This window comes from Chanos chanos, chromosome 5 (assembly GCF_902362185.1).
Source record: "Chanos chanos chromosome 5, fChaCha1.1, whole genome shotgun sequence".
Classification (NCBI taxonomy): Eukaryota; Metazoa; Chordata; class Actinopteri; order Gonorynchiformes; family Chanidae; genus Chanos; species Chanos chanos.
Genome location: NC_044499.1, coordinates 12,366,367 through 12,379,127, shown reverse-complemented (window position 1 = coordinate 12,379,127; position 12,761 = coordinate 12,366,367). Strand labels below are relative to the sequence as shown.

Sequence of the window (12,761 nt, the reverse complement as noted above, 5' to 3'; positions counted from 1 at the left end):
GAATTAATATGATTGGATGTATACCAAATGTGTATATAATTGTTTATACAGTGTACGTAACCTTACTGAAGATCTCAATTTCAAAATGTAATGTATGCAGTAAACAATGTAATACTTTTTTATTATGATTTAATACTGTTATTTATTTATAGTTCAAAGTATACATGTATAATATGTACCATGCTATGCACATTTTGTTTAGAGTTAAAGCAATGCAAGCTCTGTCAATTGTTGAGGCCTTCTCTTCTCTTTTAAAAAGCTCTCAAACACAGTCCTCGAAGGAGAATGTGAATAACCAGGTCACAGTTCTAGAACAATCTGCCTCAAATGTTGTTTCTTTTTTTTTTTTTTTTTTTTTTTTCAGTGAGGACATTTGTTTCTTTGACGTGGAGACAGATCATGGTCGGTACTTACAGATGCACTACATCCATGTTGTCTTTCTCTGTCTCTCTCCTCTTTGTAAAGGTCAGTTGGATTCTGCGTTTTTTTCCCAGTGAGGTCACACAAAGTCCCTCTCTCAGGCTACGCTCTGTGTTTCAAGTATCGCACTGTTAAAGAATGTCAATAAACAATCACTTTGTAAGGCACTGACGGCTTCCGGTGTACTTCTCTAATCGACGGCTTCATAACCGTCTCAGTGGAGACGGATAGACTGGAGATGTGCAAGGAAGTAACAGGACGCTAAGATAAGTAAGTTTATTTTTCATTGACTTCAGTGAATTTCAGTGGAAATGTTGAAATATTTTTAAATATTTGTGATCGAAATGTGATTCGTACTTATATGCTGTATTTTGCGTGTGGTGTTGTCTGCCGCGCGCATTTCTGAGATGATTGTAGATCGATAGGAAAGGACAAATGTAAGTTAATTGGACTTTAGTGGAGCAGCCCCTATTCGCCAGCATTAGCCAGTCCACTAATGATGACTGTCCGTCTGAGTCCAGCACTCACAATTCTTGAAATTGGGTGTCTTTGACCCTTAAGTAATTCACGGCAAACCATTCTCATGATACATCCACCTAGGCAATCTGTCTGCTAGCACTACAGTAAAACATTTAATACTGTATTGTAGTCCTGCTACACCTCATCTTCATGCTGTGAAATACAGAGCAGGACATCTCTTTGTTGTGATAGACATGATTCCACTGAGCTCTTGGATGAGTTAGATCTGAAGTCAAGATACCAGACTGCTCTTCCTACTGTTCTTAAAAGTCAAATTAGAACTAGAGTTTTTCTTTTTTTTCTTGAAAATTATGCTCTTTATAGTCCCGATAAAGCACTGGACAGGTGAGTTACATCACTCAGTATGATTTGTACTAAGGCTGCCAGTGTCTCCCATCCTGTCTCACTCCTTTTAAACTTTTTTCAATGAGGCTAACGTATGAATGTATTTTTCAGATTGCCGATTTTAAAAGTCAATTTTTCAGATTGATCCTGATATTAATAGTACGTTGAACTTTTAATATTTTAAATAATATGTATTTTCCTTGCATTTGCCTCGTTACCCAAAGGGGATTACTGAGTAAGAAACAGGTGATTCCCTCTGGTCTGGCTGTCTTGACTGTATATATTATAGAGGTGGGTGGAGAGCTGATATGTGTGAAGTACGCAGAAGAAACTCTGTAGGCATGGTGTGAATGGAAAGATAGGTTTCGATTTCATTCATCGTTTTTGATTTATTTATTTTTACTGCTTACATTTGTTAGATAATACATTATAATGTTTAGAGTGGACTTTCCCGTCTGCCTCACAATGAGAAAAGTTGCCTAGAGAGGCGGCCCAAAAAGGGGTGTGTGGTTAAGTTCATGAGGAAGATGCTGAAAGGTCAGGACTGCTGGAGGAAGAGCATACACAATATCACCATTCCGGAGTTTTCTGCAACAAGCCCCAGAGTCGTCAGCCTGCATGAAGCCTATACTACAGTCAGTGAGGTTATTGTTGCACTTGAGCAGTGAATACTATACTTTGCTTCAAAGAGAGGCAAGGATTGAGAGAAACATTTCAGAATTCACATCATCAGTATCTAAGGGTGCTATTTTAAACTGTGTAGGATGTGTGCTCTTAGCCACTGCTGTAAGCTGGTGCACTCCTGAAACACTCAAGTTCATGTTTTAACAGAACATCACACATATACAGTACCAGTCGCCTGCTGTGTTTTTAAGAGGTAATAGTTAATTATAATGATGACCATCCCTGATGAGCTGTTTACGTCTAAAACTCTAATCAGTTTGTTTAGGGACGTGCAGAGAAACCTGGTGTTTATCAGGTTTCTTTGAAGCAAAACAAATTGTGAGCTGTGGGAGTGAAACGGCATACCAGAGGGTTTGCGTAAAAAGTGTGGGTTACATCCGTCATACAGAGGGCCTGTCAGAAATAGCACAAAATAATTCGGACACTGAACAGATTCCTGCTCAGTTGGCACTGCCCGCTGGAGTGGTGCTGTGTTGTGGGCAGTTGTCCTGGGGACCTAGAACATGGCACAAGGCCCGGTTATGGCACCCTGCCGGAAACACAAATACACACACACACACACACGCACACACACACACACTTTCATTTATGTATCAAAACACATATGCTAATACTATTTTACATCAATTTGTTAAAAACAGTTTAAGCACAACATTCTCATAACCATCCTCCGCGAATCCTGTTTTTTCATTCCAGTAAAATTAGGCAAATGATGCTATCTAATGAAACTCATACACCCTCTGAGACCATGGAAAAGGGGCTTATTGTAGCTCTCTTGAGTACGTTACATAGAAATGATCCAATGTAGTCTATTAGACGTTGTTACTCTTAAATTACTCTTCACTGACACCTTGTGTTTAAAAATGTAACTACAATTAAACTGAAATACTTGTGTGTCTGTGTTCAGTAGTGCAGCTGGACAGGTTTTCATCCTGTGTGTGGCTGAAAATAAAATGGGAGGTTTTGAGAAACATCCTTAAGACAATGGTTTCCCTCCATAGGAACAATATTATGCACTTGGACCTCAATGTTACCATGTACAAGCTTCTATGCATTACACAGATGCATAACGTCTACATGAACTACCACTCTGAGCAGTGGTATGAGGAAAATGTTCATAAATCGACTGGAGATGAGAAGCAAAGAATATTACCTTCAGAATACCATCCTGAGCAGTGCTTGTCCTCTTGGCTACATTAAGATGGTGGACCTTGCTGTCATGAGTGAATTACGTCAATTGTTGAGCAGGAGTTGAGGGAGATAGTGGGTACTCCAGAATACATGTGTGTCTGACACAGTATCAGTAAAACCTGAAAATGACTATTTAGTGGTTTAGTATTCTCCACCCTTAAAGTAAATTTCCTATTAAATCCACATTTGTTTTTTTGCCTTTTTATCTTTATTTGTTCTGTTACAGATAAATACAATAAAGCTTTTTTTTTCCCTTTGCTGAGATAGAAATACACTGTGAAATTGCTTTGGTGTAAGTCATACTGATATGTAATTTTCAGAAACTGCTGTCTTTCATTTACAGTCCAAAAAGTTTTGGGTCATGCACCAATAACCATTGAAACGAACATGTGGTAAGGAAAACAGGCTATATTGAAGTAGTTTTATTTTGGGAACTGTTTGGATGAATCTCAACAATTTGACAACATTAACCATATGGCTTTTTAAATATTAAACTCCAGTGTATAGATACATCCCAAATCTGTCACAACTGCCAACTATAGTATATAGGTTCAGTGAAAAGAGGACTCCAAACATATTATGACAATGTCACAATGTTAGGTAGATTGAGAGTGTTTCATAATATTAAACTATTCAGTGGCATGCTTCACACACACACACAATTTACATGATGGGGGATATTTCCACAAGATCATGGTTAAAAGAACATTCCAAATTGTGTGTGCGTGGGGGGGGGGGGGGCACATTATGTATCAATGGTATAGATACATGGTATAGATACATTACTAGTGATATTAACGGTATAGATACATTGCTGACAATGTTCATACCTGAACTAAAGTCCCAGCTATACTGTCTAGTCACATTTTCTTTCCTTTGTAATCCGAGAGTGTTGGCTTACGTTCAGTATCTCATATGACAACATCTGCAGTGCAGAGGAACTGTATGTTGAACTGAAGGCTCTGAGCCCATCAGTTATTCATTTTATTCAGTTTCTCCTGATCAAACTTGGTCTCCTGATCAAACTTGGTCAATCCAGTTTAACCGTTTGTGCTATGCCTCTAGACACGCTTGTTGATATGAATGTGCTCTTTGAATAGTCTGAATGCAGAACACATGCAGCCGTTTGTGTCATACGTTCACATTTACTTTTGACAGGTAAAGTTTCATTGAAGTTAAATGTTCTACAAATCCACTGAAGTGTAGACTGCCACTCTGTGGCCTTAGCACTACTGTTTAGGATGAAGTCCACTGGCATAAACCACTGATAAAGATGATGCACCATGGCGTTCTTTACACTGAACCCATTTCACTTTTAAAAACTATCTGAGGCATCTATGGCTCTACCCTGTAGGACAGGGCCGCCAATGGGAGGAGATAAGCCCCATCTTTCTCTCCTACCCCTCTCCTTCAGTGAAGAACAAAACTCCCATGGAAGGGGACCTCCTTTTCATGGCAGCATACACAGTGTGGCCGTGCAAGCAGACTGAAACACAGGGGGTTCATCAAGACCAGAGGAGGTCTTCACAAGGTTTCAGATTGGGGAAGCCCTTTCTGTGCATTGGGGATGGGGAAGACAAAGGCTACTAGGCCCAAACTCTCTGTCACCTGCACATTGACTTTTCATACATTGCATCTTGAGTTATTCACATTCCATGCCTGCATTGTCTGGGGTCCATTAACAGAACTGCCTTATGATTCATTCTTTGCTTTTGTTCTTATGTTACGTGTATGTTTAAGTTTTCATGTGTACCCACAGAGATCAGATTACATATTAAAGAATTATATGCTCTGGGAGACAGGATCACAACTGTAGATATAACATTCTGTAGGTTGCCGGATTTGCCATATTCCTGGTTTTGTTTTTGTTGTTGCTGTAGTTTTCTGACACTGTAAAATACTCTACATTTTGTCTGTGTTTCTTCCTCATTTTTATTGTACGTAAATTCCCATGTATTACTTATTGTGTAGAGATGTTTGAGCAATGTTTTTTGCGCATCATTCCAGTATAAAATAAATTACAGAAAAATTAATAATAAAATGAAATCTTTTGACACAAGTAACATGTATTTACTGAGGCAGATGTTAAATACACCTGCATTTTACAATCAGTTCTTTTCATGATAACACATGCACATCTGTTTTATCAAAATCTTAAGAGGTAAAATTCTCACAGATGTTACAGAGTGAAGATGTGGTATTGAGTGATGCTCCAGTGTGTTGATGGACACCCGGTCAGAAGGCGTTAAGGACTGTAAAGCTACTCTGTTTTTGTCTCAGGGCTTTTTGTGAAGATTTCAATTATCTCCCCATCCTTAAGCTGTAGATGTACTTGCTGAAGGTGCCATCTAGGAAAGCAAAAAAAGAGAATTAAGTAGCTGATTAGCGCATGTTTAGGAAGAGCGCAGACCCTGAGATCATAATGAACATGTTTGCTATTGGTCTTTGCAGGTTATGTGCGTTTTACTCAAAACGTAACAAAGGTAAAGCCAAGCCACTGACTGTTATGGGTTCTTTCAGGTGTAAATGTTTCTTTGTTAATAATGACAACATCCATCCATTGAGGAAAATTTTCAGTATCTTACATTGTAATGCTGTTACAACATGTGGAACGATGAAATTCAAGGTTAAAGGGTCAACATTTAGTTTTAGAAAACACCCACCATTCTGCACCTTGCGCTCTTCCATTTACTTTGCGTTTTGGAGTATACAGCAACACTGCACAACACATGCATTCAGAATTAAACTGAAGTAGTACTGTATACGCCACAAACCTGTTCATTAGAGTGTCTCTTGTTGAGGCTGAGTAAAGATACCCGCCAGTTTTTGATCCGGTCACTGGGATTTTGAGCTGAAAATCAAAAGTATACAAATACAAAAAGTCCATGCTGAAGTGTAGTTATCCAGTAGTCATTAGCTTCAGAGTGTAACACTTTAACAAGTGAGATAATTCACCTGTGCTCTGCTGTGGTCCATGCGGTTTTGCTTATCAGATAAATGGATGTTGTGAACTTTCAGGGGCGGTGCACCCAGGCTGGCCATAGCTGTGGAGTGATTCTTCAACTGCTGCAGGGCCAAACGATAATATTCTGATTGGGCGAAATTTTCTGAAATACACATCAATCAAACTTTTGCATGAACTGCGAAGCAAATAGCCCACCACGGGAGAATCAGTTAAGCAGAAATTTGTATCATCTTGTATCACACATCTGTAAATGCAATCAACCACCTCAACTCCCAAAACATGCTGCAAGGTTACAAAAATAAACTTCAATTTAAAATATGTTGGTAAATTTTATCAATGAAGAGCTTACTTACTTTGCATGAGATAATACATCATGCCACACCCACCACCAGTCACCACAGTGACGAATATGGCCATCTGCTGGAGAAGATTGACGGAGCGTCTCATCTTAAAAATACTAACGAGCCCTCAGAGATGGTAACCAAAGTCACTTCGCAAACCTGGAGGTACACACTGGAGGCATAAACCTGAAATCGTGAAACAGAAGCACAAAAACGCGCGTACTGCCATGATGATATAACACCCAGGTAGTTACAATGACACACTGACCTTGCGCCGCAAGTTCGAAAGAAAAGGCGTGTATATATTACACAGCTTCGAAAGAAAAACCGGTTCAAACACTACAGCCTGAATCAATTATCTATACGGGCATTCTTAAAAAGACAACCTTACTGACCAGAACTAACGCTGATAGCTACGATTCAAGGGCGTACAACAACGCCAACCCATATTTAACAACTATTTGTTCCAATTATTTAAGACTGATGAATTCTGACATCCCATGCCCCCCTGCAGCAATTTCTACGATGATACTAACCGTCGCATTTATCCACTGGACAGCGAGGGCTGTTAAACGTTGTTCATCGCGGGTGCAGCCATTTTTGTTGTTCGGAGAGAGAAAAAAAAAACTTTATTAAAATACAGTCTTGTAATTTCTAACTTGAGATGCGATATCGCTTAAACGCACGACATATTGGATGATGTGGGGTGCATCCACCTTTAAACAAAGGTAACAAAACAGTAGTTTGACGGCATTATGAAGACAAAACACGTCAACATTTACACGTGCAAAACTTAAGTCACGTGACACTTTTACTTACGTCAGACGTTCAAGCCGAGTGTACGGGCAAGCATGTGAGAGTTACGAAAGTTGTCGCTTTACCATTTAGCCCGCCGTTGTTATATCACAGTGGAATACATAGGTGGATCGTAGTCTCTTTTCGCAGTCGCAGACCGGGTCGCTGAAGGATATAAGGGTAAGTAGGGACAATGATATGCATTTGTCGAAACACATAAATATACGTATTATGTATATGGGTAATGTATTATATATAACCACATATATGGGATGTGTGATTGCAGTACTCTCCATTTGTCAAGTTTTGGCGTTGTCAGACTTCGATCCCTCAGACAGATATACATGTGTATATATAAATATATGTATATATATGTTGCAAACCTCCATCCTCTATGTAACGCGCAATAACTGACAGTTTGGCTTTTCACTGATGTTGGCCGTTTCTCTCACGAACTGAGTCGCACACTAAAAAGGGTAAGGTTCCGAGACGCGGCACAATGTATGGTTCGTAATAAATTTAAGGTTTTTAAGTTATTTCAGCTGCGATAGACTCAGCGTGAATAACATGTTAGCCGACCAAGAGGTTGGACTTTACAAGGACAGTTTTTGCAGAGGAGAATAATTACACCTTTGTTCTGCCTCAGGAGAATGTTTATGAAATCATGATTAATTTCCTCATGAGTTCTAAAAGTGTAAGCATGATATGCAGAATTGCATCGTCTTATTAGTCCTGATGTGCTATGATTTGAACGCTCGTCGTCCTCCTACGTTGCTCCGTCATTCTGAAATAGTATGTGAATTTGGTGAACTTCGTGTTGAAATTGTAAACAATTGGATGATGCATTCGCAGCTTGCATTCTTTGACCTCCCACCCTGTTAGATCTGTTATCATACACAGGCAGCTGCGTGTTTTAACTGATAAAAACAAAACAGATCCATTAGACCCTGAACGATGAGATGAATGGAAGAAAACAGTAGGTTTGTGGATCTGTTAAGTGCAGTTTCTATTGTGAATTTCATCCTATGATCTAAAGAGATTTAGAGTTAAAAGGACAGAATTTTGATAACCTTTTAAATAGCTGAGAAATAGAATTATAATAACACTGTCACATAGAGCTCTCTGTTTAAGAAACAGACTAAACAGGACCCAATTAGGAACTGTTTACAAACAGACAAATTGATAAGTCTTTGCATACAAACATGCGTACACACACATTAACACACACACACACACACACACAGGAAAAAGTTATGTAAAATTATTTCAACCGAGCCCAAATTAATACTTCCCAAATCCCAAGGAGTGTCTCCTCCTTTCAGGCAGAGACACCCCCAAAAGGATAGCAGCACCCCCCCCCCCCCCCCATATATATATATTCATTCAGGAAAGTGGTCTGGTGAACCCATATGTCATGTTAAGGCAGTTTTTCTTTACCTTTATTTGTCTCCACAGGTGACATGTTTGGCTGTGTGGTCGTAGGTATAGGCATTGCTGGGAGGGTGAGGATCAGGGACCTTCTTGCCCCACTGCCTGGGAGTGCTGTGGAGAAAATGACTGTCAAAGGATTCGTGTCAAGGTTTGTGCCTATATCAACTCACTGATCCCCAGGCAAGAATGACGGCAAAGATCTCTCTTGCTTAATTATATGTACATTTTGCCTCGTCTGAATCTGACCTCAGTAGGATTTTAGGGCTGACAATTCTCACTTTAAACGTTTTACCTATGACCCAGAAAACTTGCTTACTAAGCTCTGAACTCACATCCCACAAATAATGAGACATGACTGTTGCGAAAGTTTCCAGGAAAATGTGTGTTAACGTATGTTAAGTAACTTTTTCTGTGCTTGTCAGCACGTTTTTAACCCATCAGAAACATAGTTCACTGAAATATGACCACAGTGGCTTAGCAGTAATCTAAAGTTCCTTTTGTAAATTAGGTTGTGAAAATCCCACATAACCCTCAAAATAGTGTTCCTTTTTGTCTTCTTCTCCTTTATTTTTCTTTGGCAAAAGCTATCATGCTATTGGTTTTGTGCAATCAAGCAGTTTGATTGTTGTAGCACTCCCCAACGTGACATATATCCATGTGTTTGTGAGGAGAGGAGAATGGATATTTTTATAAGGATCCAGCCAGAACAGTGAGACAGTTTTAATTGTGATACCGAATGTCTGCAGGAGACAACTGGATGAGGAACAGGGGGTCAAACAGATTTCCACTGAGGAGGCAGTGAGCCGTGAAGACATTAATGTGGCTTTTGTTTGTACTGAGAACAACACCCATGAGGAATTCATCAGGTGAGGCATACATTTAAGACAGGGAGATATGGTTTCGTCACACAAGCATATTGTATTTGTGTTTTAACTCTCTCTACTTTAGAGTCACTCTTTCTGTCCCATTCAAAACATTCTCAGGCAGTTCCTGCAAGCTGGTATGCATGTTTGTGTGGAGTATCCAATGACCCTAGATTACAGATCTGCAGCTAGCCTTTGGGAACTGGCTGAACAGAAGGGTATTTTTATTATTATATTTTATTCATTAATGTTTTTTGTTTTTTTTTAATTTTGGTTTATTGTTTTGTTTTAAATCAGTTTGACCTTACTTAAAGTCACTGGAGAATGTTATGACAGTGCCTGGTGAATCTATCTTCAGGTGTGGTGTTACATGAAGAACATATCGAGCTGTTTACGCCTGACTTTAAGCAGCTGAAGAAAGACATCGCAGGGAAGAAACTAGAAGAGGGTACACTGCACTTTACAGGTACTTCTCTCTGTACAATTAAGAGCACAGTGAAATGCAACATTTTACTTTTTGGTGTAATTTTAGGTTATCCTCACCCAAATCATTTTTATATTATTTACCTTTTACAGTTTTTTGTCCTAATTATATACAATAATTTTGGTAAAACTGACAGTACACTAACTTGAGAGTCTACGAGATTAAAGTAGATATCCTCTTTGTTTCTGTATGTTAACAGGAGGGCCTGTGAAGCCTACATTTGGGTTCCCCTCCTTCAGTGGCATCGCCCGCCTAACCTGGCTGGTTGATCTCTTTGGAGAACTGTCCGTCACTGCAGCAACTATGGTGGAGGACAAGGAGAAGAACTACATGAAGATGACTGCTCGGTTTCTTACTAAGGACCAAAAGTAACTATAACATGTTTTTGATATTATGCCCATAACCTACAGTGAAAAAATAATCGATTGCAATGTTTACAGTCACTTTATTACTTAGTAATATATAGTGAATTTGCTCATGATAGTAAGATCTAGACCTGTAGTGAAATGTTCTTGTCCAACATAGGCCTCTAACATGGACTGAGGAACGCGCTCCAGGCCTTGCCCGTGGGAAACGCGTCAACTTCCGTTTTGACTCTTGCACTATGACTGAACTTCCAGAGGGTCAGAGGGAGCCAGTGGGTCTCTTCATGCAGGATCTGGTGCTCTTTGGACGGAAACTTTTGGGACAGGTGCCCTCAGAGGAGCACCAGGCAGAGCGAAGGAGGATCCTTCACTGCATGGAGCTGGCAGACCGTATTCGCCAGCTGAGTGAAGGCACACAGGCTTAGGCCGGGGAAGGCACGGAGCGCTCCGCTAGCGATGCATGGTAAACGGCTCTCTCTTTTTTTATTTTTGTGAATGAGTAAACCGCTTTTGATTTACTGGAGTTAGACATTCCCAGATGTAGTGCAGAACCACAAGCCGTTTTGTTTTGCAGAATGATTCTTTACGAAGAGCAAAACGTATTTTATCATTGAAGTACTTTCATCGTTTGTCAGAAAGGGATCTCATTGTTGCATATAACACTTGGGGTATTTTCACTGGATAATGTACTGGGACGTTTATAGCTTAGCCATTCTGTTCAAAATAGTGCTGTATACAGGTTGTTAGTAAGTATCTCAGCACCTGGAAACTTGATGACTTTTTTTTAAGCGTACTTTTGGCTGAACTCAAACGCGCCTTCATGAGCAGTTTGAGATGATGGCCACGTATACCTGTGACCGTTTTTACTGCACATACAGTAGCCTCAATATTATTTATGACATTCTTACGTGTTAATAGTACAATCTCTTTGAAACCCCAAAATTCATGCCATGTTGGGTTTAGTGATCATTTCTCAAGTGCATTAAGGGCATTTTTATCGGTAAAAAATCATCAGCTTGCAGCTTCACTCCTCTTTGTTCACTCCACTCTACCATTTTACTTACTATCAGTTGTGCCTTATTGCTGAGTCATGTACTGACCACTGTTGGTATATTTGCCATGAATCTTTTTTTTGTTGTTGTTGTTGTTATTATTTTACCTCAATTTAAAAAAGGCAAAAAAAAAAAAAAACTGGGTCATTTGTATGGTCAGGTCTAAACTATTTTTAGGGGGCTCGTTGTATTATTTAATGTTCTATTTCACTTCTCATTTGATATTACAGAACACTGACCCAGTGCACTACTCCTGAAATCTATCTAGACGCAAGAGTCTTAACTAATATATTTCAAAATCTCCCTCGACATGTACATGACTAAGCTTTGTTTTAAGATTCTAGCAGAGCACAGAAACTGAACAGATCCAGAAAACACATCTCCAGAGATCACTGACCATGACAATGACCTGTTTTTATCAAATAAACAGAAAAGGGAGTATTGTATTTATTGTTTTGTTTCCAGTGTTTACACTTAGGTATTATTTTTACCTATTATGTTGAAAACACATATTGCTCCACATGCATATTAATAAATCATGCCTGCTCTTCAGAATAAGTCTTCTCTCTCTCGCTCTCTTTTTTTTTTGTTCTGAAAAACATTTCTGATAATTAATCCAAGACTATTTTTGGCATCAAAAACATTCATTCACAAAAGATGAAAGCAGAATCTAATTTTGAACATCTCTTTATTCAGAGGAAACTATAATATTGTCAAATTTCCCCAAAAGGGTTTAAGCATTAAAGCCCATTTCTGTACAGCTTTACAGGCCTCAGAAACACTGTAAAGAGAATTTTGAACGGATTGTTTTTGCACTAAATTTCCAAAATACTTCATCTGACAACCCCCCCCCCCCCCCCCAAGATTTCTGGTCAAATCAGTCGTGCATTTGAACAGATTTGAACAGATAAACGATTCTTGTGTCGTATGTTAGCACTGCCTTAGCGTTCATATTTTTTTAACAATGGAATTATTGTTCTTGATTAATTCATGATGCAAACTGAAGCACAGGACCATGTCACTTTTAACTTCGTTTTGTTTTTAGACCCTTCCAGAAAATTAAAAATCGATACAAAAATAAGAAAATGACAATAACTTAGTTCATGTTGTCTACAAAATTAAAGTAGTTGTACAGCGTGTTATATACAAAAAAAAAGCCAAAAAGTGAAAGAAACCAGAGAGAAAGAGAAAATTGCACGAAGATGGGGTCACCCTAATCCAAACCATCAAATCCTGCAGTAAATCCTGCAGCTGAAATGACTCACTGTTAATGATGTCTTAACATTACAACCCTGTATTAAAAAAA

The 12,761-nt window shown here is 39.0% G+C and overlaps 2 protein-coding genes across 2 annotated transcripts; one reads left to right on the top strand and one right to left on the bottom strand.

Annotated features, from left to right (window-relative positions):
• Nucleotides 1-5,271: 5,271 nt before the first annotated feature.
• Nucleotides 5,272-7,089, bottom strand: coa1 (cytochrome C oxidase assembly factor 1). Its single transcript, XM_030775828.1, has 5 exons — nt 7,002-7,089; nt 6,478-6,651; nt 6,115-6,266; nt 5,934-6,010; nt 5,272-5,507 (listed from the first exon to the last, which is right to left on the bottom strand). Exons 2-5 carry the CDS (start codon nt 6,569-6,571, stop codon nt 5,420-5,422), a joined length of 411 nt encoding a protein of 136 aa, XP_030631688.1. The 5' UTR covers nt 6,572-6,651; nt 7,002-7,089; the 3' UTR covers nt 5,272-5,419.
• Nucleotides 7,090-7,355: 266 nt separating this feature from the next.
• Nucleotides 7,356-11,529, top strand: blvra (biliverdin reductase A). The gene is made up of 7 exons (XM_030775356.1): nt 7,356-7,440; nt 8,716-8,839; nt 9,438-9,557; nt 9,675-9,772; nt 9,913-10,020; nt 10,238-10,406; nt 10,564-11,529. Exons 2-7 carry the CDS (start codon nt 8,721-8,723, stop codon nt 10,826-10,828), a joined length of 879 nt encoding a protein of 292 aa, XP_030631216.1. The 5' UTR covers nt 7,356-7,440; nt 8,716-8,720; the 3' UTR covers nt 10,829-11,529.
• Nucleotides 11,530-12,761: the final 1,232 nt, after the last annotated feature.

What these genes read in the sequence shown, in the direction of transcription:
- blvra (XM_030775356.1), top strand. Translation starts at nt 8,721, where the DNA reads ATGTTTGGCTGTGTGGTCGTAGGTATAGGCATTGCTGGGAGGGTGAGG. An exon ending in GTCAAAGGATTCGTGTCAAG is followed by an intron (nt 8,840 to 9,437) that starts GTTTGTGCCTAT and finishes GAATGTCTGCAG; the next exon opens with GAGACAACTGGATGAGGAAC. An exon ending in ACCCATGAGGAATTCATCAG is followed by an intron (nt 9,558 to 9,674) that starts GTGAGGCATACA and finishes AAACATTCTCAG; the next exon opens with GCAGTTCCTGCAAGCTGGTA.
- coa1 (XM_030775828.1), bottom strand. Translation starts at nt 6,571, where the DNA reads ATGAGACGCTCCGTCAATCTTCTCCAGCAGATGGCCATATTCGTCACT. An exon ending in GATGTATTATCTCATGCAAA is followed by an intron (nt 6,267 to 6,477) that starts GTAAGTAAGCTC and finishes TGTGTATTTCAG; the next exon opens with AAAATTTCGCCCAATCAGAA. An exon ending in TGGACCACAGCAGAGCACAG is followed by an intron (nt 6,011 to 6,114) that starts GTGAATTATCTC and finishes TTTGATTTTCAG; the next exon opens with CTCAAAATCCCAGTGACCGG.